General features: G+C 36.7%; 3 protein-coding genes and 1 long non-coding RNA gene across 5 annotated transcripts; 2 read left to right on the forward strand and 2 right to left on the reverse strand.

The window, feature by feature from the left end:
• The first annotated feature begins 1,834 nt into the window (after positions 1-1,834).
• Positions 1,835-3,022, forward strand: LOC113311359 (apical junction molecule-like). Its single transcript, XM_026560199.1, has 2 exons — positions 1,835-2,012; positions 2,133-3,022. Exons 1-2 carry the CDS (start codon positions 1,835-1,837, stop codon positions 3,020-3,022), a joined length of 1,068 nt encoding a protein of 355 aa, XP_026415984.1.
• A 10,170-nt stretch (positions 3,023-13,192) lies between these two features.
• On the forward strand, positions 13,193-13,586 carry LOC113309724. The gene is made up of 3 exons (XR_003340721.1): positions 13,193-13,222; positions 13,302-13,388; positions 13,496-13,586. It is a non-coding gene; the product is annotated as an uncharacterized LOC113309724 (long non-coding RNA).
• A 1,095-nt stretch (positions 13,587-14,681) lies between these two features.
• Positions 14,682-17,645, reverse strand: LOC113310124 (pentatricopeptide repeat-containing protein At3g53700, chloroplastic-like). 2 transcript variants are annotated; one of them, XM_026558705.1, is made up of 2 exons: positions 16,878-17,645; positions 14,682-16,775 (listed from the first exon to the last, which is right to left on the reverse strand). In XM_026558705.1, the coding sequence occupies exons 1-2, from the start codon at positions 17,302-17,304 to the stop codon at positions 14,980-14,982; spliced, it is 2,223 nt and encodes a 740-aa protein (XP_026414490.1). In that variant the 5' UTR covers positions 17,305-17,645; the 3' UTR covers positions 14,682-14,979. The 2 variants fall into 2 exon arrangements, with proteins under 2 accessions (XP_026414490.1, XP_026414489.1); XM_026558704.1 differs by having other exon boundaries at positions 14,682-17,645.
• Positions 17,646-18,644: 999 nt separating this feature from the next.
• LOC113311360 lies at positions 18,645-19,765 on the reverse strand. The gene is made up of 3 exons (XM_026560200.1): positions 19,640-19,765; positions 19,039-19,387; positions 18,645-18,868 (listed from the first exon to the last, which is right to left on the reverse strand). Exons 1-3 carry the CDS (start codon positions 19,763-19,765, stop codon positions 18,645-18,647), a joined length of 699 nt encoding a protein of 232 aa, XP_026415985.1.
• Positions 19,766-23,484: the final 3,719 nt, after the last annotated feature.

Here is a 23,484-nt window from a genome sequence, read left to right on the forward strand (position 1 = left end):
AAAGATTTAACAACTAAAGTGACAGAGTTTTAGGATAAGCAGCCGTAGAACATAGATAAGAGATGGGGTGTCCTTGTATAGGCATAGACAACCCTGATACATGAAGAAGTAAAATCAAACTAAAGAACCCCAATCGGATCTGCAAATGACAATTATCACTTTACAGAAAACCAAATTTTCTTTCACATTTTTCCTTCGTCAATTTCAAATGCTAACAAAAAGTGGAATCGGAAACAATGAAGTAAGATAAATCTGAATCTAGGGTTAAACATAAGTTAAATTAAATCTGATCAAACCCCAAGACTGGGAATCAGAAAATCACTATTAGTTTATGAACAAATTGAACAACAACTCGAACTAATATTTGAGTAGGGATTTATCCCCAATTAAAGAGAGGCAGGAATGAATTAAAGTTAGTCACCAAAAATTTAAATTTGATTTTAGCAAGTCTTAGATGCTTACTCTCCCGATGCTGAAGAATATCTATCATCAGCTTATACAAAGAAGGTTAACGGCCTATGAAAACCCCATTTCCGAGTCCCCATACCAATTAATATCACCATTTTCTCTCCCTCCCAGTCCTTGAATGGTGTAAGTGGTGATGGCGCTGGATAATATTGGTGCTAGAATTGAAGATGAAAAAGGCGGCGCTGTGACAGAGAAGGCAAGAAGAGGAGGCGAACTGAGATGAGTTTATAGGGTTTTCCCTAAGGTAAATTACAGAAACCACCCTTGCAATCTAAGCATGCGTCGGTTTTGTGGCACCGGCAAGATTTTGCATCCTTTCTCTTTGTAAATGCTACTTTGGCTCATTACTATTCCCATGACAGTCACTGACTGCTTCTAGTTACCAAGCAAGTTATAAGAGAGGCACTTCATATTCGCAGGACTATTACATGGGTACCAAAATGATACATAGAATTTGGTTTTGATTACCCGTAGTAAACTAACCAAAGGACTTCCTCGTATGTATGTATGGGCAAATGATAAAACCATAAAAAAAATAAACCCCCTTTTTATCAGTTTACATACTAGCATTCTTATAAGCTAATACATTCAGTAGCTAACGCAATTACCTAAAATCACTGTCCTCTTAATTAAGCAAGAAACTTGGCATATGAAATTGTTTTCATAAAATATTTGCTTTGAAGTTTCGTATTTTAAGATATCTGTGCACAACACCTCAAGTACAAGCTGATGCGATGAAATCAGGAGCTAAAAAGGTCACATTGAAGGAATTCCTGCAGGAATGAAATATCGCACATACTAGCTATGCGAAGAAAGGACGATTTAGCAGGAGCGAAAACCATCGCTTATGGTTAAGTTAAGATGACGTATCGGATGATGTCAGCATAATCAAGAGAAAAGTGTGAAGACCTGTGCAAAGTTAAAGGTGTGCGAGAAGAAGGTCAGTGTATATGTGCGATGATAACGCACAGTTATTTCGAAAATAAGGGCTTTATTAGCTGTCATCCACTATGTAATACCAAAGACAAGAGGGTTGATCTTTTAGAATCCAAAGACAAGAAACTAGGAAAGAGAAAGTTTGTTTGGAGAGCAAGTCTAGGTTTTCTTATTATCTTGTAATTGTTCTTGAGATCTTGATGAATAAAGAGATGATTTCCATTATGATTAACTGATTGTAGGATTTCCTTCAACTACATTTTGGCGCTAGAAACAGCGCGGAGTGATATACCATGTCGGTGAATCCTTTTAGAAATTGAATTTAGGACATTTAAATCTCAAACTTCCAATAAAAAAGCGAAATATTCATTCAAAAATCCTTTGATTTCGTGTAAAGTTAGTTTTCCCTTACTAATTTAAGAAACTAGTAATGGTAAGCATTGTTGAACAAGCAGCAGCGAGGAGAAGTAGAAGAATTGCTGAGAGGAGAAGAGGTGAAATTCCTGAACAGTTACAGATGCAAGAAGGAAACGATCAAAGAAATGAAGTTCCAATTGGACCTCAGCGTGAACCAGAACAAAACAATGTCATTGATTATGATAGAGTAAGTATGCATACTTCGCAAACGGATTCGACAAAAGAAGAATAACAAAGAACTAGAGATGTAGGAATGATAGAAGGAGATGAAAATATGACAATTGAGGAACTTAGACAAATATTGGTTGCAGAAAGGCGTATAGAAGATGAAGAACGTGTGAATCTAATACGTCAAAATGATGATCTAAGAGAGGAAAACATGAGATTGCAAGAACAGAGATCAAGGAGTACAACACGAACTGGTTCAATATCAAGGAAGAGTAGAAGTTCATCAAGGCAAAGTAAATCTAATCGAAAAGATAATAGAGAAGTACAGCGTCTGAATAATATTGATGAAAACCAGCAAGCGTTACAAAATAAAGGTGTTAGAAGGTATGCAGAGCGAAGATTTGTAGATGACCGATATGAATATCCACGCCAAGGTAATCGCACAAGAGCAAGATTAAGAAATAACAGACAAGAAAGTCCAGGTGAACGTCATGGCACACAATATGATCAAGAAAGTGAAGAAAATTACCCAGAACAAGGGATAATGATATTACAAGGAAGAGAAATGTTGAGAAATCAATATGAACAAGAAGAGGAAGCTGACCGTGCAAGAGCTGATAGAGAAAGACGTAGGAGGCGAAGAGAAGACGTTGAAGAAAGAGAGATCCAAGAGGATATGCGTCAGAACAATCGAGATAATAGAATAATCCAAGCAATACTAAAAAGACCTATGCATCAAGATTTGGACCAAACAATGAGTGAAAATATTCTTAGAGAAATGGCGGAAATAAGAGAAATGATGATGGCGCGAAAATATGATGGAAGGAGAAATTTGGACGAAGCAATAGAAGAAGCAGGACAAACACCAAGACAAAAACAACTTGCAATTATACCTACCAAGTGTTGTTTACCTGTTTTCACTAACATACTTGATGAAAGTACGTGTGCGATACAACATATAAGAGCATATAGCAGATCTTTGTTGCAATGGGAAGAAAATGATGCAGTATTGTGTAAGTTAGAGCATATATAGCTTGGTCGACCTCGCATGCGTTGCTATATCAAGCATGTTTGTCAATGTTAGTGATCGAAACTATGAGTCTTGATTTCTAGTCTACTAGCTAAGTCTCGGACTAGGATAGAAAAGTGTAGCTGAGCTCAAGGACTTCATGGTGATTCATCATACAATGACGAAGATCTACACAAGGAACCGTGGAACTTCATAAACAAAAAGGTATGTGGAGACTTGAACTTATTTATCACTCAAAAGTCTATCTATTATATCTCCTACTTCTTATGAGACAAAAGTCGTATGCTATATAGACTAGATCATACACATTTGATATTTCGAGCTGAGTATAACCTACTTATCTTTTTCTCGAAATCATGTGTTGGTAAAGCGTCTCGCTTTGATCAGGTTTATCTTCACCTAGTGACGCAAGTCATGAAAAGTTTCAATCACTTTGAGAATTGCTCTGACGCGAAACGGTCTGTGAATAACGGCTATATAACGTCCTCTGAGAATGTTTCTATGGTTGGAATGAGATCTTAGATTACATAACCATGTATTCCTTGAACCGAAGTTTTCGAACTTTGTTGATCAAGAGAAATCTGAAGGATTGTGGAATTGACTTGCCAAGTCCGCGAACTGTCGGAAGTTCTTGTACCGAGAATTTCTGCTGGGTTTTTCCAAATACTCGTTTGTGTGCTTAGTCTGCGAACTCATTCCTCGAACCCAGTCCGCGAACTGGCGGAAGTTCTCTTACCGAGAATTTCTGCTGAGTTTGGAAAACTCAACCGATTAAACTTAAGTCCGCGAACTTGTTTGTGATCTTAAGAGGTTATGATATAAAGATTTGCTCTGAACATGAAACATTAAATTACTAAGGAATGCTTTATGCAAACGGTGACTATAATGTTCATGAGCCGATTCAATCGAATCGAATCATTTTTGCTTCAATTATTTCTTGTGTATTACATAAGATCTCATAACAATTGAAAAACTCTATAACTAGTTCATTTGAGTCAACTGAACTAGTTATGGTGAAGAAGAACCAGGTTAATATGAGTTTCTCATATGGTTAGCCTTTTTGGTTACTATGTTGAACCAACATACGCGTACACGTTTTGGCATGGTTTTCACAAACCCAGTAAACGTTTACCAAGTGTGTATGACAAGCTAAGTTTTCGATCCAACGGTTGAGAAATATTAGCTTGAATCTAAATCAGGTTTTCATCTAACAGTGAATATGGATTTCTTAGTAACTAAGGAAAAAACCTGATTTGAAGACTATATATGAGACATCTAGATTGAGTAAATCTTAATCCCCACACGTCTGTTTGATACTAGTGCGCGCGTTAGAGTCGATCTCCATTAACCTCTGATTTTCTTCTCTAAAATCAGGTTAACGACTTAAAGACTTCATTGGTATTGTGAAGCCAGACCGATACTGTAGCGCCCCCAAAACTAGAAGGTGACTAATCCAAGAGATTAACTAAAAAACTGAGGCACTAAGAATCCAAATCATATACTTAAGCATTCAATAAGAAATCTGCTACAGAACTTAACCCCAAAAACTAGCCCCACTCTGAAATATTTATATACAAAACTTCTCTCAAATGAAACATATACAATAGTCATGGTTTGCAAATAGAATATACAGCATAATAAACATAGCCGAAGTGATCTAAGCGCCTCGAAGCTTTCCCTGCACAACTCTGATCTGTCTCTGAAACTGAAAGTGGAAAAGAGTGATCACAGAGTGCCCAGTAGGAATAACATCTAACTTTCAAGTAATCACCGAAATGGTTTGGAAAACATTACATGTTTTCCCCAACACTGAAAGCCGACCAACACACTGAAATAAACAATCATGTATACGGACAAATTCCTTCACTAATATTGATGCCCATTCCACGCCTAATATGGTAATAATGCACGCCCGCTCCACGCCTAATAGTTCTCTCGTAAATATAAAGAAGGGGTGAAGGAACATATCTTATATACCACAGATGGAAATTCTCATTTCCCAAACAATTTATTAAGAAAAACAAAGCATTACAATTTCTTTCCAAACAATGGAAAGATTAAAAGAAATAAAAGAACTTTCGGAATTTAAAATAAACAATGCATATAATGCACAATCAGATAATGGATGAGCTTGTTAAACATAAATTTTGGTAAAAGAAAACAACAATAATCACAAAAGAGTTAAATGTATTCCCACCTCTTTTAATGACAAGCCACGCCTACCTCGAGATCCACGATCCACTGGTTCATCCTTTGAATCGATCGTTGTTAATAAAGACTAACTGTTAATCATACAAGAAGTCTAAGAATCTAGCCAAAATGGTTCACATAAAAATCATACAATTCTATTTAATGGTTCTAAGCCCATTATGGTATCTAATTCTCTGTCTTTAACATAATTAAGAGTTTACTAACCCAATTAGGTTGGTTTTATAGTCCATTAGCTAAGTTTTGTGAGTATCTACAGCTTTGTAGAAGGAAAAAAAAGCTGATTCAGACCATAAAGATCCAATACATCAAATAGGAACACTAATCCTAAGCCCAAGTCCACTAAAAAGGCCCATTAATCTAAGGTCTGGTCCATATGGTCAACTGACAGTCTCTAACGGTCAACATAACAGTCATCAGGTCTCTAAGAGTCAACGTCAGTCAAACAGTCAAAGTCCAGGGTCTAAGGTCAAGTGAGTCAAACATGAATCGGTCAAGTCAACTCGGGTCTAGACAGGAAACTCGGTGAGTCTACACCGAATCAACTCAATCAGATATCTAAATCACCTAAAAACAGAGTCAGTCAGACCCTGACTGGGATGACTATTAGGCTAAAGTTTTTGCACAGGCCAGAGCCATTGCTCAGGCCAGAGAATACAAGTGCACAATCATTTGTGCAACACAACTCTACAATACCACTAACATAAAAATCATCTAAAACAATTTCATAAAACATTCTCAAATTCAATTTATCTAAACTTCAATTACAATACAAACTAAGCCTACCCGCAAATGTAGAAGCAAGCCTCCACTGGAGCTACTAGCTACCCCCTACAACCATCCTTACAAACCACACTCTCACAGCAATGACACCAACCCCATACCTTGTACTTCACCACTTACAACTTCAGTTTTTGCAAGAACAACTACCTAGACCACACCACCATCCTTAACTTCATTTCCCTCAGCTCAATTCACTGCCACTAAAAGTCCAATTTCTTTTACACTTCATCTGTATAATTCAAATGCATAACAGTTACACAAAGACTTCATCACAACAACGTCAGTTCAACACCACCACTATAACTCAGTGCCACTATCATCCCTTAACCATAAACATGTATTCGATCTCAATAACTCAAACCATTCCAGAAATAATAAAGACGAAAGAGTAAAAGCACATACTAAGGGGGAGTAACATGTCATATGAAGTGGAATAACAAAGACGTGCGGATTGAATATCTACCTATCTTCCTTAGGGGGAGTAATATCATTGTTATTATAATGTCCACAGCGGCATTTTCAAGGATTGAATGTAAGCAGTTTTACTGTGTTGTTGAATCGGGAATCAAGCGGATTGTAATGAATTCTTATAATTTGTTTATCCATATGATGTAAGAGTTTCGTCACTAAAATTTACAAAGGGGGAGATTGTTAGAGCATGGCTCGGTTGAACCCACCAAGCGTTGGTATGTCAAGTTTGGTTGTCATATTTTAGTGAATCAAAACTCATGTTAAGAGTCGCTTGATTATGTACTAGAGTCAACTTCGTATAGGTTAGGTTGAAAGTATTAGGATATGAGACATTACAAGTATTGCGAAGACTTCAAGATGTGAAGAAGCAGTGAGCTACAACGAAAACAATCATCCTTCCACTTGAGGTTAGTGATATTTTACTTGAACTGTTTTATTCCGTAACGTATCTTTCAAGTCGTGCATATTGAAAACATAAGTGCGAAGCATATTTGAACTCTTGATAGACATAGTATTAAGGAATAAAATACGAGGTTTATTGCTTAACCATTAAACTTTGTAGATAAGACATCGCCATTGAAAAAGCGGGGGTTTAACAACACCGCCCAATATTTCGCTTAGCAATCTGCATGGACTAACTCCGAAATACTTTCTAGAGAATCAACTAGACAGTCAGACTCAATCTAGGTAAAAGTATCTCAAGGAGTTAATATCTATCTCTTTTTTTGATCTACTCAACCTAATAGAAATCAGCGAGTCCTAATCAAACACAAGGAATAACTTGGACGGTACTAAGGACCAATGTCCAAGGATCAATCAATGATAATCAACAACTAAGGTTGGATTAATCTAATATAGATCTAACGCACAACCTGTATTATTTCAATTATAAAGATAAACAATATGATGCGGAAACTGAAATAACACAAACACCAGAAATTTTGTTAACGACGAAACCACCGATGCAGAAAAACCCCGGGACCTAGTCCAGATTGAATACACACTGTATTAAGACGCTACAGACACTAGCCTACTCCAAGAAAACTTCGGACTGGACTGTACTTGAACCCCAATCAGTCTCCCACTGATCCAATGTACAGTTGTACTCCTTACGCCTCTGATCCCAGCAGGATAATGCGCACTTGATTCCCTTAGCTGATCTCACCCAAAACTAAGAGTTGCTACGACCCAAAATCGCAGGCTTTAACAATAAACAAATCTGTCTCCCACAGAATAACCCTAAAGTTTTTGTTCCGTCTTTTGATAATAATCAAGGTGAACAGGAACCAATCGATAATCCAGTCTTATATTCCCGAAGAACATCCTAGATTAATTAATCACCTCACAACAATCTTAATCGTATGATAGCGAAACAAGATGTTGCGGAATCACAAACGATGAGACGGATATGTTTGTCATTACTTTTTATATCTTGCCTATCGGAGAAATCAAACAATCTCAAGCCAATCAATATGATTGTACTGTTACGATAGAAGATGCAAGATCAGATCACACAACTATGATAAAAGTAGTATCGGTCTGGCTTCACAATCCCAATGAAGTCTTTAAGTCGTTAACCTGGTTTTAGAAGAAGAAAACCTAAGGTTAAATGAGAAACGACTCTAGTACACAAACTAGTATCACACGTAAGGTATGGGGATTAGTTTTGCACAATACTAGATGTCTCCTTTATATTGCCTTTCAAATCAGGGTTTTGCGTTAGTTACAAACCAATCAATATTCACCGTTAGATGAAAACCTATTTTAGATTCAAGCTAATATTTCTCAACCGTTCGAACGAAAACTTAGCTTTTCATACACAAATGACTGTACGCTTCTAGGTTTGTTAACCGCACCCAAACGTGTACATCGTTGGTTCAACAATAGTCTACCCAAAGAGGTTAACCATATGAGCGTTTCATACCAACCATGTTCTTCTTCACCATAACTAGTTCAATTGACTCAAATGAACTAGTTAAGAGAGTTGTTCAATTGCAAGGAAATTTTATGTAACTACACAAGACACAATTGAAGCAAAGATGATTTGATTCACTCGAATAGGTTTATGAACTTTAATAGCCACAGTTTGCAAATGCATTCCTTAGTATCTTAAGATTGAGTTCAGAAATCATCTTTAGATATATAACCTTCTCAAGTTCGCAGAATAGGTTTGCGGACTTAATACACCGGACAGAGTTTACAAACTCCAGTAAAATTCTCGGGTTCGAGAACTTCGCCGGTTCGTGGACTGGGTTCGCGAACTTGGCTCACGCAAGTAGTTTGTCAACTCCGGCAGAAATTCTCGGGTTTGAGAACTTCGTCAGTTGCGAACTGAGTTCGCGGACTTGGCACTTTCTATACTTCCGATTCTCTTGATCAACAAAGTTCGAAAACTTCGGTTCAAGGAATCCATTGGTTATGTAATCTAAACTCTCATTCCAATCATTGAAACATTCTTAGAGGACGTTATGTAGTTGTTACACTATTTCTCGTCAAAGCAATTTCAAAGTGATTGAAACATTCATGACTTTCGTCACTAGGTAAAGATAAATTTGGTCGAAGCTAAAATCTTACCAACACATATTTCGAGATATAGATAGGCGACGTATACTCGGCTTGAAATACCAAATGTGTATAATCTAGTCTATATATATAGCATACGACTTTTGTCTCAAAGACTAGGAGATAGAATAGATAGACTTTTGAGTGACAGATAAGTTCAAGTCTCCACATACCTTTTTGTCGAGAAGTTCCACCGGTTCCTTGAGTAGATCTTCTACTTGTATGATGAATCGCCATGAAGTCCTTGAGCTCAACTACACTTACTATACTAGTCCGAGACTTAGGTATAAGAGACTAGAAATCAAGACTTATAGTTTTGATCACTAACATTGACAAACATGCTTGAGATAGCAACGCATGCGAGTTTGACCGAGCAGTGCTCTAACAATCTCCCCCTTTGTCAATTTTAGTGACAAAACTATTAATACATATGGAATACAAAAAAGATAATGAAACTTTGGTAGCTCCTATTCCACATGTCTAATCTTCAACATTCCTCGAAATCTTCGTCACTTCCAAGTGCTCCAATGATCCCAAAGGTTGTAAGTTTAGCATCACCGTTGTTGAAGATTCGTAGCTATAACAATGAGAAAGCATCGGTCTCAATCATTGTTATACAGTGTCATAGTATTATTACACAATGTCAAAGTCCAATTGTATCTCAACTTCAACAATAATACTATGGTGATATGTATCACTCCCCCTTAGTCAATACTCTATCTCACATGGAAACCACTCCTCCTTACACAATGATCCGAAAACCATATATATTTGTAGTGTGAACTACATATTAATTCTCCCCCTTTTTGTCAATAAAATTGGCAAAGGTACAAGAACGGGATCATAATGAAATTTCCGTAAGAGACATTTCATGACTGAGAGAAAGAAACACACACCATCTTATTTAGATACAATCATATAGCCGAAGCTAACAACATTCATCAAGGAGTTTAAAGATACAAGATAACCCCTCTAAAATTCCACCGCCGTACACCTCTCAAGATATGACCATTAAGCACAAGTTCAAAAGAACTCTCCCCCATTTGATGTCATTCCCGAAAGAACAACAACGAGCGACCTTAATTTCAAGAGAAAAGAAGGATTTTTAATGGACACCAAAACCATGAGAATGATTTTTATATCCAAAACTCAATCAAATTAATCACAAGAAAACCTATGATTAATTTAATCGGAATACATAATCAAATTAATCATAACAGTGATCATTTTAATTCATTTTGCTCAACATAAGTAAACTTACGGAGAAACGACTAAGATAACCATACAAGAGAGTGATTGGCTTAATCGTTCATATACTAACTCAAGAGAACTTGCGGAGTAATAACTAAATAACCAAGAGGATGATTAATTTAGTTCTAAATGCTCAACATAACGTACCTCACGGAACAATCAACAAAGCTAATCAAGAATAATCAACTTGGTTGTATCCTGCTCAACATAAGATACATCACGGAGCCTCACGGTAATACAAAAAGGATGGATCAATGAAGATCAATACCGTGGAATACTCAAGGATTCATTTTTTTTTGCACAAGCATATACAATTGCAATGATCCTTGGATACAAAAGATTTTAACCTATCTTCCGTCAAAGATCGACAATATAGGCTTAATTTTTGTAAGCGTCAGAGATCTATTCATCCTTAAATCGACAACATGTCGTGCCTCTTATATTCCATGCACACAGGATACAACCCGTTCACTTGCTTTTTGGGCCCAACCAACCAGGATCCACTTAGGTTCCACGAATGTTCTCCACATGGGCCGCTCAATCTATGTAGAGTGAAATCAGCTTTCATTCTTGCTTGAATTATGCTTGTTATGATATTCTTGTTCCTTCCGGTTACCGATATGTGGGGTTATGTTTAGCTTGATTTTACTGATGGCTCATAATCCTACTGTGGATTCGCTTTTCACAGTCCACTAACAAAATGTAGGTTGCCTCGTCTCACTTTTTCCTTAGCTATTACTAGAGCTTCCTGTTTAAACCACGAGGAGGAAAACTTGCAAAATCCACTTAGTTATTAAACCCCCAAGCTAATTAAGTCATGCTAAGAAATGGCCCCGTCCACTGCCAGAACTTGTTTTAGTTTCACTTGTCGTTTGTCTTCACCCAAGTAATTTGATTCGGTGCAGCATAATTTAACCTTGTCCATACCCGGTAGGTTTGTATATAATGATTCCATGTGTATGTGTACTTTATTTGCAGAAATGAGTTCTGATACCGAGGTTAATTCTTCATCTTTCGATACCGACGCTGAACTTGAACGATTTAGGAGATCCAAACCTGGTGGCATCCCAAATGTTGATTCGCTTTCCGTCGAGGATATTCGGGCCAAGTTCAATATCCCAAAGTCCGTTAACAATACTAAACTAAGGCGATCCGGTAGTTACGCTGAAGACTGTTTATCAACTATATTGTGGTCTTCCGATGCCCGGAATTACCTATAGATCCTATTATAGTGTTCTTAATTAGTGGCAGGTCCACCCATTAAAGCCCAGTAAACAGAGGTCCATAATTAAGAGAAAACATAAAAATGGACCTAATTTTTTAAGCCCAGGTCCTTACACGTGCGGGATAACTAATGCGAAACTTAAAAATACCACAAATAACCCTCCTATTTAACAGGGATTATAAGCACGAGAAGAACATTAACCTTTCATATTCGTTTTCTTCTTCTCTTTCTTCTCACTGCTGCTGCAAATGGATTCTATACAGATCCAAAAAAATTCTTCAATCTTTCTCGTTTCTATCAAATCAATGTTTATTTTAGGGTTTCACGATCGAATCGTTGTTGTGTTTGATTACGCTTTTCTATCTCCATGTTTGATTTGTTGATTATTTACCAGATTTAGATGAATAATCATATTTTTTGTTCATTTCATTGTTAGATTTACTTATACCACTTCCATTTTGTTGGTTTTAGATGTGTTTCAGTTTGTTTTTGTATATGAAGCAACAGTACGTATATCCCGTACTGACAGAAACTCAATTTATTAAGAAGAAGAAGAAGAAGATGATGATGCATCGTTATGATTTACGACGAGAAGATTTGTTTGTGTTTCCGGGTATGTTTTTTAATCATCTTTTTTGATTATTTTGTTCGTTTTTCTTCATTTGATTTTTTTTCCGATTGTATTATGAAGATCAAATCGATGTTCATGATGCTATTATGTTTTTAGGTTTGATACAGTTTGCTTTTGTGTATGAATTGACAGTACGTATACGACATACTGATACAAAATTCTTATGATTCGGTTATATTCAAATTTTTGCCATTTTTTTTGGTTCGATCTATGAGTACGTATGTGTAGTACTGAAATATGTGCTTTGATTCGTTTATTTTCAGAGTTTTTCCATTGTTTTTGGGTTCGATTCATGAGTACGTATGTGTAATACTGAAGTATGTGCTTTGATTCGGTTATATTCAAAAGTTTTCCACTGTTTTTGGGTTCGATCCATGAGTAAGTATGTGTAATACTGAAATATGTGCTTTGATTCGTTTATATTTCTGAGTTTTGCTATTGTTTTTGGGTTTGATCCATGAGTACGTATGTGTAATACTGAAGTATGTGCTTTGATTCAGTTATATGCATGGATTCATCACTTCTTCTTGACATGCAATTGATTTTTTAGTTCATGAATATGCAGTACATATATGACGTACTGTTACAAACTTCTCTCTTACATCAAATAATTTTGACAGAAGCCATTCTGGTTTTTCCTTTTCATGGTATTCTAGTGCATGTATAATGAACTGGAATACTAAATAAGAAAAAGATTATTCTTGTCTCATATTAGTTATTTAGATATGAAATTGATGTATTAGCTTGGATTCAAGATTATGTCCACATAGCCAATCCTTAAGTTAAGGATTTAGTTGCAACAAAGCTAATCATTTCTTATTTCAGGTTCAAAGTGATCATTTTGATGAGTTTTTCGCCCCTGAGTTGGACAAACATGGTTATCAAGCTCTCTACAAGAAGAAGACAACAAAGGTTTGCTTGCGGACATTTTTGATTTAATGGTCATAAACTCCAAATATTCAGTTTGTGATAATGAATCTGTTCACTGTAGGTTTACACCGGGACTTATGCGATTGATGGTTGTGCAACATTTTTCCGAAGGGATAGATTTTCCCATGTGAAGAAATACGAGGTTTGGAGATGACAAACTTTCTTTTGAATTATTGTTACTCTTTTGGTTCACATGTTGAACAGTTTACTTTTGTATGTAGGTCGAATTCAACAAGGCTGCTCAGTCACTGACAGATGCTGTGGTCCCAATCAGTCAGAAGAAAGCTGCTTTGTCTCGACTTCTTAAGGTGATTTTTCTTCTTTGGGAGTCTCTTATGAAGTTAGTTGGTGCTTAGATTCTTTCCTAGAATCTTACTCCATGTATTATTCTATTTGTCCCTTCAATTTTGTATAGGATAATGTTGCGCTAATAGCGGTTCTGGAAGCAAAATTTAGCAACCACGGAGCCGATACTCCTGGAAAGCGGCAGCTTCTTTGTGTGGTAAGAAAATTGAAATGTTGTCTGTTACATTTTCATTTGTGCAAAGCATCCTAGTATGTTACTCTAGTTTGCTATGTATCACTCGATCCTTGATAATCACTTTCAGGGTTTGCTGTAGATATTCAGTAGCTTCTTATGGACATTAATTTTGTTGGTTAGTTTTTTAGTGGTTATGTCACCCTGTTCAATCATGCAAAACTGTACCTCTTTTGTATTAAAGAAATACTAGAGATTAATGGTATGATCCTACAATATATGTGATGTAAAACGTTTTCTAATTTATTTATCATTGATTCTAACAAACATGTACTTTTCCTGTAAGCAGTTCAACAGATACATACTCGAATTCGTAAGCAGCAGATATATACTCGAATTTATAAGCAGTTTAGCGGATACGTGTTCTATTTGTAAGCAGCGGGACAGATATGTACTCAGATTTGTAAATAGTGTAGCATATATGTACTCGAATTTATAAGCAGTGTAGCAGATATGTACTCGAATTTATAATCAGTGTAACAGATATGTACTCAATATAATGAATGTGTAAACACACACGTTTGGTAACAATGGGTATTATGGTTATTTCCATGTTTTAATTAATTTTGAACCTCTAAATAAAAAAAAATCCGGTTGAACCCTACTATAACTAACTTTGTGGGCTTAGGACCAAACAGCAAAGTTTCCTTGATTCTTTTACTTGTGCTCTGAAACGGCTACTTTCTTTTCTGCTCATGCGTTTAGCCTTCTGAATCTTGCAAGGAAGACGTCACAGATCTTTGTTATACGCCTATGGTCGGAAAGAAGAACTCCTTTCTTTTCGGCACTGTCCATTAGGTGGCTAAGCAGATTTCTCGATCATGGTGATCACCAATGCTCTTGAACCAGGGGCGGAGGCAACCAACGGCAAGGGTTGCCTTGCCTATATCTCCTGTGACAGTACACATTTTAAGCCCAATCAACAAAATTTGTGTTCTTGCCTACCCTGAAAAGGGCAAAAGTCCGATACCAAAATGGAAAAAAGCAAGGCAAAAAGTCAAAACGTACTTCTATGGGACTAAACGTCGATTTCTACCAACTTCATTGGAAGTGCGGGCGGAAATGGCAAACGATGTCTCCGGTAGGTATTTGTTTCTAAAGAAACCAACACCTTTACAAGAAATTCCGTACTTTCAATTTTACAACAGCCGAGACAAAAATTAGAGAATACTTGGCTATATATCTTCAGTACAACAACACCTTCAGTGAGGTCCTTTAACATATATGAAACCAACTCCACTGGACCACTGGTGATACAAGGACTAACCTAGAATGCTATTCCATCCGCAGCTTCAAATCATCTGCACTTTATTTATTTTTATGCTAGTTTAGTTTACTAAGCAGAAGTCCATATCGTATCTTCATCTTCTGTAAGACCTCCTTGGTTGTCGGATGCTCAAGATGCGGTCGAAATTAGCCAATGCATCTTGATACTTGCGGATTTTTAGAAAACCCATTACAATAGATATCTCACTCTCTGAAAAGTTTGCCTTAATCATCACAAGATCGACAAGCTTAATCAGTTCGTCTTCCATGGATAACGCACAAAGACCTTCAGCCAACATAGAGAACGAGGAAAATTCTGGCAAGAAACCTTTCTCTGTCATTTCAATCGCGAAATCAACAGCTTCTGCAATAGGTCCCCCTCCAGAACAAAGACCACGGAAAACAATCTTATAAGTGATAGCATCTGGAGGATTACCACTCTCCATTTCTCTGAAAAGTCGCATGCCTTCTTTAAGCCTCTGTTTTCTATATAATGCTTGGATTATAGGGTTATATGCTTGCGGTGCTGGGACAAATCCTTTTAACTGGATTGTTCTAAGAAGCCTACTCGCAATTTCAACTCTACCAGCCTTACATAAACCACTAATCAGTGTTCCATAGGTGACTGCATCTGGTTCACAGCCATTAGAAGTCATCACTTGAACAATATCTGCTGCCTTCTTTATATTTCCGTCTCTGCAATAGTGAGTGAGTAATGAATTATAAGTAAACTTGTCAGGTTTCAATCCTTCCAATATCATCTGATCCATGAGTATAAGTCCTTCGTCCACTCTATTGTTCTTGCACAGTCCATCGATGAGAGAATTATATGTCCTCAAGTTCCTTGAAACCCCTTGAAGTTCCATCTGGTCAAAGATCTCTTCAGCTTCTTTGATTCTTCGACTCTTGCAAAGCCCATCAATCAAAGTGTTATATGTTATTACATTCCGGGCACAACCATTCGTTTCCATTTCTCTCAGTAGGTCCAATGCATCTTCGAGTCTTCCTCTGTTACAGAAACTATCAATCAAGATATTGTATGTAAACTCATCTGGCGGGCATCCCTTATTCTTCATATCCCTGAAAAGTTCCATTGCATTCCTATGGTTCCCAGACGTGCAGAGACCATCTATAAGGGAGTTGAATGTGCATACATCAGGTAACAGTCCCTTCTCAGAAAGACCAAGAGCTAGCTTTCTGGCTTCTTCAACACGATTTTCCTTACACATGGTGCTGATGAGAGTGTTATATGTAACAGTATTTGGAAAACAATCTCTCAACACCATCAAATTCAGGACCTCCAAAGCGTCTTCAATATCACCAGACTTACAAAGTCCAGATATCAGGGTGTTGTAAGAAAAGATATCCGGATCAAATCCCTCTTGAAGCATTAAATCCAGAATTTCTAAAGCATGCTTGACATGTCCAACCTTGCAAAGGCCATTAACCAAAGTGTTGAAGGTGTATTTATCAGGGCGAAAACCCTCCTCAGCCATTTCTTGGATAAAACTCAGAGCTTCCTCTACTTGACCCTGTTTGCAGAACCCATGAATCAGAACATTAATGGTTATGTTAGTAAACTGGCAGCCGACCTTTGCCATTTTGTCTTTAATTTTCAAAGCTCCTTCCATATTTCCATCTTCAATAAAACCTTGCATGATGGTTGTGAAAGTTCTCTCATCTGGGGCCACACCATGCTTCCGCATCTCCTCCATCATAGAGATGGCAGGCTTAATTTGATGAGCTTTACACAAAGCCTTAATCAATATATTGAAAGTCGAAACATCAGGTTTGATCCCCCGATCGTTCATGTCCGTATGAACAGACTCAACAAGTTTTAGTTTATTCCCATCAACAAGAACATTCAGCAAGTAATTATATGTGTACGTATCTGGTTTCAACCCAAATTCTTCTTTCATCAATGTAAGCACACCCACAGCCTCATCAAAGTAATTCAATTTCACATAACTTTCAATAAAGATAAGAAAATTACCTTGATTAATCTCAATCCCAGAAGTCTTCATGTCATGAAGTACACGCTTCATCGAATCAAAATCCCCAAAAGCACCAAGCAGTTGAAGTATCTCTTCATATATATCAGAAGTATGAACAAAATTAGGCTGGTTTGACACCCACTCATAAAGACTCATTACAGAATCCGAGTCCTTTTGTCGCTGAAGTACACCAAGGAAGTCTTCTGAAGTAAAATTTGGTAGAAGCTCATGGGTAAAAAGAGAAGATAATGTAGAAAATGGGTTCAAACTGGTCACTGCTGCAGAAGAAGTTGTCGCCCTGAGCTCATCGTGACGGTGCAGAGATGAAATTGGAAGTGATAGAGGTTGTTTCTGAGACAAACAAGAAGTTGGGTTTTGTGGAAGAACCCACGGATAACATTTAAGAGTGGAAACTAAAGCAGCCATTGAAACAAATAAACAAACAGGTTCTGTTCACAATTTACTCAACCACAAACAGAAGAAAATATGATTTTTTTTCAACAAATTACACAAAACCCGGAATCTATCAGGTAGAATCAACCATAACTGTACAGTCAATTCTTGGATACATGAAGAAAATTGGCTTTAACAAGAACAAGAAACAAATTTGAGATAAGAAAAACAGAGCTTAAATATAATCTCCAAACTCCAATAATACTTACAGTGAGCAGTAAGGCTTAGCTAGAGATGAAGAAAATGGAAGTAGTTTTTGTTTGTCTGTAGAAAATTTTGCAGAGGAAATCAAGTGGATAAACCCCTTGAAGAGAAGCAAGGGTTTTTCTGTCAAGTCCTAAATGATATATCCAGTAGTGAGTTTAATTTAGACCTTCCTTTTCGGCTGAATTACTTTACTGCCATCCATGTGATTGTTCTCATCGACTAGTAGTCTTTTTTCACCATGTAATTTTTCTCATCGGCTAGTAGTCGGTAATATGTTTGGTTTAGCATAATCTTTATTCACCAGGCATCTTGACAAAATGAATGATAAAACAGTTTCGACATGTGATTTTAGTGAAAATTTTAACTAGAACACCGCTGCCATGGTGGAAGGGGACATCGAAGAAAAACGAAATAACGCTGCAATGAGACTGTAAAAGAAAATTTGTGATCCCCAAACATAGATACAACCAATTTCCTTTTTTTTTTTCATTTTCCTGCAAAAATGTTTAAAGAAAAACATTCTTAGCAATTTGTTTAATTCATGAATGTTCCAAAAAAAAAAACTCATCTTTAGTAATCGTGAAATGAAAATGGAAAGTCGAGTAAAACATAAATCTTACTTGGAGCTCAAATATTCTACTGACATCAAAATGACATTCACCTGCAATAAGATCTCATTTAGTCAGGTAAAAAATATAGGTAAAATGTGGAGAGTATATTGAACTGAGCATAACATAAAGCCAGTGAACGAAAGATAAAGAGAAATGACCTTAAAGGTTCTTGCTAATTGTTGCAACCGTTCTTCTTCTGCGCACCTTTTTTTAATCCCGTAACAATCGCAAATTCTCTTTATTCTTTCGAAATCAAGCATAGGATAGAATACCATGTCTCTAAGTCGTCTAGTCTGTGACAGTGCTATGAACGTCATACCGAGTCTCTCTTTGGTTCTTATATTCATCACCACCTTATCAAGAGTCAACCCCTGGCTCTTGTGAACTGTTATTTCCCAACACAACATAAGTGGTAACTAAATTCGCTCACATGCCACCCCAGAAGACGATATCCATCTTGTTGTGACTGGAATGATATGAATCAAAGTTGTTTCTTCATGCACCCTTGGACCGATATACTTGTCGAAGTCTAACAGCAATAGGCATACATGTTGGCGATTTCTCTTCATTATCATATATAATGTCCTTGACAGTTCCTGTTGAACCATTCACCAAACCAAACTGAGTGGAATCATTCTTACTCAACATAACCCTTAATTGCTTTGACAACAACAAAACGTCTTCTAACACTTTCGCCTCATCAGAATTTGCTTCCTTAGCTGTTACACAATTATTCTTTGAAGGGATACACGCAACATGATACCTAAGCTATCTGAGGCGTTGACAATTATGATTGGCAGCATCTTCTTTAGTAGGAAACAGACGAACAACATTCTTAAAGTTTTCTTTCTCTTGGACTGAAAGGGTCGTGTAGCTCCTAGTGACAAACAGTTTCCAATCTTCAAGAGCGGAGTTGCTAATCTCGACAACGCTTCTCTATATTCAGACACCTCAACCCCAGACTGTCGGAAAACTTGTTCAAGGGGAACACATTGTTTAAACACAAAATAAGAGAGAGTACCTATCAGTTGTAATTCTCCTCCACCTTCAGCATATAATGGTGTATAAAAAACAAATGGAAGTTGTCTCATATCACCGACGAGCACAACAGAAATATTTCCAAAATGTTCGTTTGTTGAAAAAATGTCTCTTACTCGGAGATCGATGTTTGCAAGCATTTTTATGTCGATCATGTTGTATTCGTCAATAATGATCAGCTTGGTTCCTTTAAAATCAACCTGAAACAACAATAAGTAGTAATATAAATAGTAATGTGTCAAAACAATAAGTAGTAATATAAAAAGGTGAAACCATGACTGAAACTACAACATGGGTGCAAGTCGTGAATTTAAAATTAGTTTACTACTGTTAGATGAAGGATTTCCTAGTGTGACTCCTCAAATCTACCTAATTCAATAAATTTATGTATTAACACAAAATTGGCATGGTGTTCAGCAATACCTACTGTAGTATCTAGACAAAGAATTTACCTGCATACGTCTGCACCGTTCTGCCTCCAGCTTCTTATACGAAAGGTTCTTATCCGCTGTGATGGCGAGTTCGTGGTGAATAGTTGAACCTCCAATGTTGAATGCGGCTACACCGGTGGGAGCCATGATTCGAACAGACTTTTCATCGCCACAAAATTCCACTTATAAGAGTTGACTTTCCCGTGCTTGCCCCTCCACTGATAATCAACCGAATAGTAGATTCTGATCTCAAAGATTCCGGAACAAGATCAAGTGCGACTTGTTGATGTCTTGACAGAGCAATGAGAGAGGTACCCGAAGCAGAAATTGAATGTGTCTCTTGCACAAGTTGTCTTAACGTGTTGATGATTCCTTTCTTGTCGTGAATGAAAGGGTGGTCCAGTAACCCTTGTGACCAGTTAATGATGAGATCAATCTCCAGATAACCTAAATCAGTATCCTCTAATACCCTGGAATTGGGTGGCATCGCTGCTGAAACCATCCATTCATCTAAATGCTCACCTTCTGCATGTGTGTCGTCCTCTAATTCATCCTCAACCACGCCAAAATCTATTAACGGATTTTCAGTGGGACGGATGAGTACAGAATAACATTCTGACCACTTAGTAAAATTTTGGTTCGCTTCCTCCACACTCCTGTAACGACTATTCAACAATACTTGTTGTCTGCAATACGATTTCCAATGATCAGTATCTGGCATTTATCTTTCCCATTGAACTCAGGTAAAATCCTAACAACAGGCTCAACACGGTGTTTGCACCACTTGCGACGGGCATAATAGCGTGTCTTAACCATTTCAATCAACAACATTTGCTCATAGTCATCTGGTCTAGTCATTTGGACCTTCGTTTTCGGCTGAATTACTTTACTGCCATCCATGTGATTTTAATTTAGACCTTCGTTTGGGCTGAGTTACTTTACTGCCATCCATGTGATTTTTCTCATCGGCTAGTAGTCTTTTTTCAGCATATAATTTTTCTCATCGGCTAGTAGTCGGTATGCTTGGTTTACCATAATCTTTATTCACCAGGCATTTTGACAAAATGAATGATAAAAATTACAAACAGTTCCGACATGTAATTTTAGTGAAAATTTTAATTATCTGAATTCAATTTTCCACGGTTTATAAAAAGCTAGGGAATATTTTTCCTTTTTCATCAAACTAGGAGACCTTGTTGCAATAACTAAGAAAAACATATTTCAGATGATTGAAAAATGATCCAGATGAGAGGTTGGTGGAAGCTGATTAACAAATGGCATCAATGTTATATCCTTAATGCAAATAACATAACTGAAATTACGTGTTTTAGTTCAGCTAATACACAAAAGTAAATAAAGATTAGCTTGTAGTTCAATTAAAGAACTCATTTTTATCTTGTTATAATATGTGTAAATATTAGCCTGCTATAACAAAATTTGTAATTCTTTACAACAGTTTATTTTTAATTAAAAAGTATCTAGTATATCAAGGATTTTTAGATTTACATAATTTGTTGGTCAATAACAAATTTGTAGAGAGGGATTTGATCCGGATACATAATTGAAAAATAGTAATGAATGACGAGTTTCACTTTCTTTATGGTAATCTTAATTTTTCCGTGGATCCTAACTGATTCGAGCATCATGGCTTTCCAGGAAAAAAATGAATTTGATCATGACATGTTTTGACTCTTGAATTTGTGAAAATTAAGGAAGAGGGATTATCTAAGTAATGAAATGGATTAATGTAGTTGACTATTTATTTATTTTTTCGGAAAAGAGGCGAGCCTCGTACAATATATTGATAATACTATTGAGAATAAAATAGATGAATGTAGTTGACCAACACCTATCTTTGTTGGCTTCTATTCAATAGTTTGTTTAATTTCGTAGAATACTTGCCGAGAAAACTCTTGGTAGAGCGAGAAGCAAAAACTCTTCGAACACCAAGGAAGATGCCTATGTTTTTATTAACCATAATCCATTTGGATTTGGTCAGTAGATATTGACCATAACAGTATATTTGACCTTTTTCTGCATAGCTGATAAACTAGGTAGGCAATTTGCTGAGCCAGTAGGAGGGTATAATGGTGAGTCACCAAATTAGTGACCAAATAACCCAACAACTACAAACTTTTTAAGAATGATTAACCGGGGATATGGAAAGTAATTGAGGGATATTTTATTCTTGATGGTAGTATTGTTTTTCAATGCCGGCAATCAAAATTGGCATGATTTTCCCATGATAACATGAACAGTAAAATACCATATCCCCGATTAATCCTTCCTTTCTAACCCTAAGAATTGACATGAGATTACTCAATAAGAACCAAGGATTCAACAAAAAAAACTACGCTAAGTGAAAATAGAGAGACATGATAACTAGATCAAATTTAGCTTTGGCATTTTGGCTTTTTAGCGTATGGGACTGTGGACGGTCTTAGACACCAAAGATATGACATGCCTATATGAGTGATCACAGAACTTGAATTCAGCACAGAATACCAATACGAATGACCATTTATCATTCGAATCATGTTGTTATTATACTTTATATATACACGAATCTATTACTTACAGTAACTTAAATATGTATGGTACCAAAACATAATTTAGTTAAGATGTTGGTGGAAACTGATCAAGCATTTCATGTTGTTTGCCAGTGTTTCTTGAGTTTTGACTTCATAGCCAAATTTTAATCATCTGATATTTTCTCGTTTGAGCAAAAAGGTCCATTTGGACAAAGCATATGGCGATTGACCATACATTCTTGCAGCTCACGGCATTCGGCTGAAAAAGTTTTCAGGGCACACAAACAAGATGGATATGATAGCTATAAGGATTATGTCACACTGAACTCGCTCGTTTTTGAATTCATATTTAATAGAGCCTATTACTTCTTTACATTTTCTTATTTTGTTAACTTATGTCTAATTTCTTATGGGCTTAAATGTTGGCGTTAGATTGAAAATGTGTGGGGTGGGATGGCCTACAATGTGAGTACTAAAGAAAGAAATGATTTTTTGGGGACTATAAAATGAACGAAGTGTTGCAGTGGAAAATATGGAGAAAATAAAGAGACAAAGAGAAGTTTCTATTGATCAGGATAATAGAGTTACATGGATACAATTTTTTTTAGGGGATTTTAATAAAGTGCCACACTTTTAATTTCATGTTTAAGAAACTGCCACCGTTTTTTTCAGAATTTATTTAATACCACACATTTGGCCTTTTCCATCCAAAAAAATTATTGACGTCAGTTAGTGCATACGTGGCAGTTACCCATCCTAGTAAAAGACATCTACACCCTCAAATCGTCTCAACCATTCACCGACCCAAAACTATCGACAACATCTCTATTTTCGGATGCTGTCAGTGCCCATCTTGGGTTTCTTACTCTTCTTGATTCAACAAAACCCTTGTCAGTGCCCATCACAAAGTCAGCAGTCCAACAACTACCCCTTTCATTACCAATTCAAGCCAACAGAACCCATGGGAATTAAATCAACACCAAGCTGTTTTCTTAACTAAGTTCACTGCCAAAACTTGCCCTGAATCACCACATATTTCTCTGCCCCCATCAATCTCATAAAATTGCTTTAGACTCATATGAACCCAGCCATCAGAAACTCATGGAAAATACCTCCACAAGAAATTTTCAGCAACATCCCTTGTGCACAGGCTCAACTAACAGAAACTGAGCTTGAAGAGGTGAAGAAAAAGTCATTTAGGCCTTTTATCGAACACCTGATATGCCATTCTCATCTTGCTGTAACATTGAACTTTCTATAGCTTCTAACTCACCCAAACACCTGCAAATTCAATTCACAACAAACCCATAGTTCAGAAACCATTCAACAATAATA

This window comes from Papaver somniferum, chromosome 9 (assembly GCF_003573695.1).
Source record: "Papaver somniferum cultivar HN1 chromosome 9, ASM357369v1, whole genome shotgun sequence".
NCBI lineage: Eukaryota > Viridiplantae > Streptophyta > Magnoliopsida > Ranunculales > Papaveraceae > Papaver > Papaver somniferum.

Bases quoted from the DNA above. Each gene is read 5' to 3' on its own strand.
- LOC113311359 (XM_026560199.1), top strand. From the start codon at position 1,835: ATGGTAAGCATTGTTGAACAAGCAGCAGCGAGGAGAAGTAGAAGAATT. The intron at 2,013-2,132 runs GTATGCATACTT...TATTGGTTGCAG, and splicing joins CATTGATTATGATAGAGTAA to AAAGGCGTATAGAAGATGAA.
- LOC113310124 (XM_026558704.1), bottom strand. From the start codon at position 17,304: ATGGCTGCTTTAGTTTCCACTCTTAAATGTTATCCGTGGGTTCTTCCA.
- LOC113311360 (XM_026560200.1), bottom strand. From the start codon at position 19,765: ATGGCTCCCACCGGTGTAGCCGCATTCAACATTGGAGGTTCAACTATT. The intron at 19,388-19,639 runs GTAAATTCTTTG...TTGTTGTTTCAG, and splicing joins AACGGTGCAGACGTATGCAG to GTTGATTTTAAAGGAACCAA. The intron at 18,869-19,038 runs GTTTGTCACTAG...ATTGTGTAACAG, and splicing joins GCTCTTGAAGATTGGAAACT to CTAAGGAAGCAAATTCTGAT.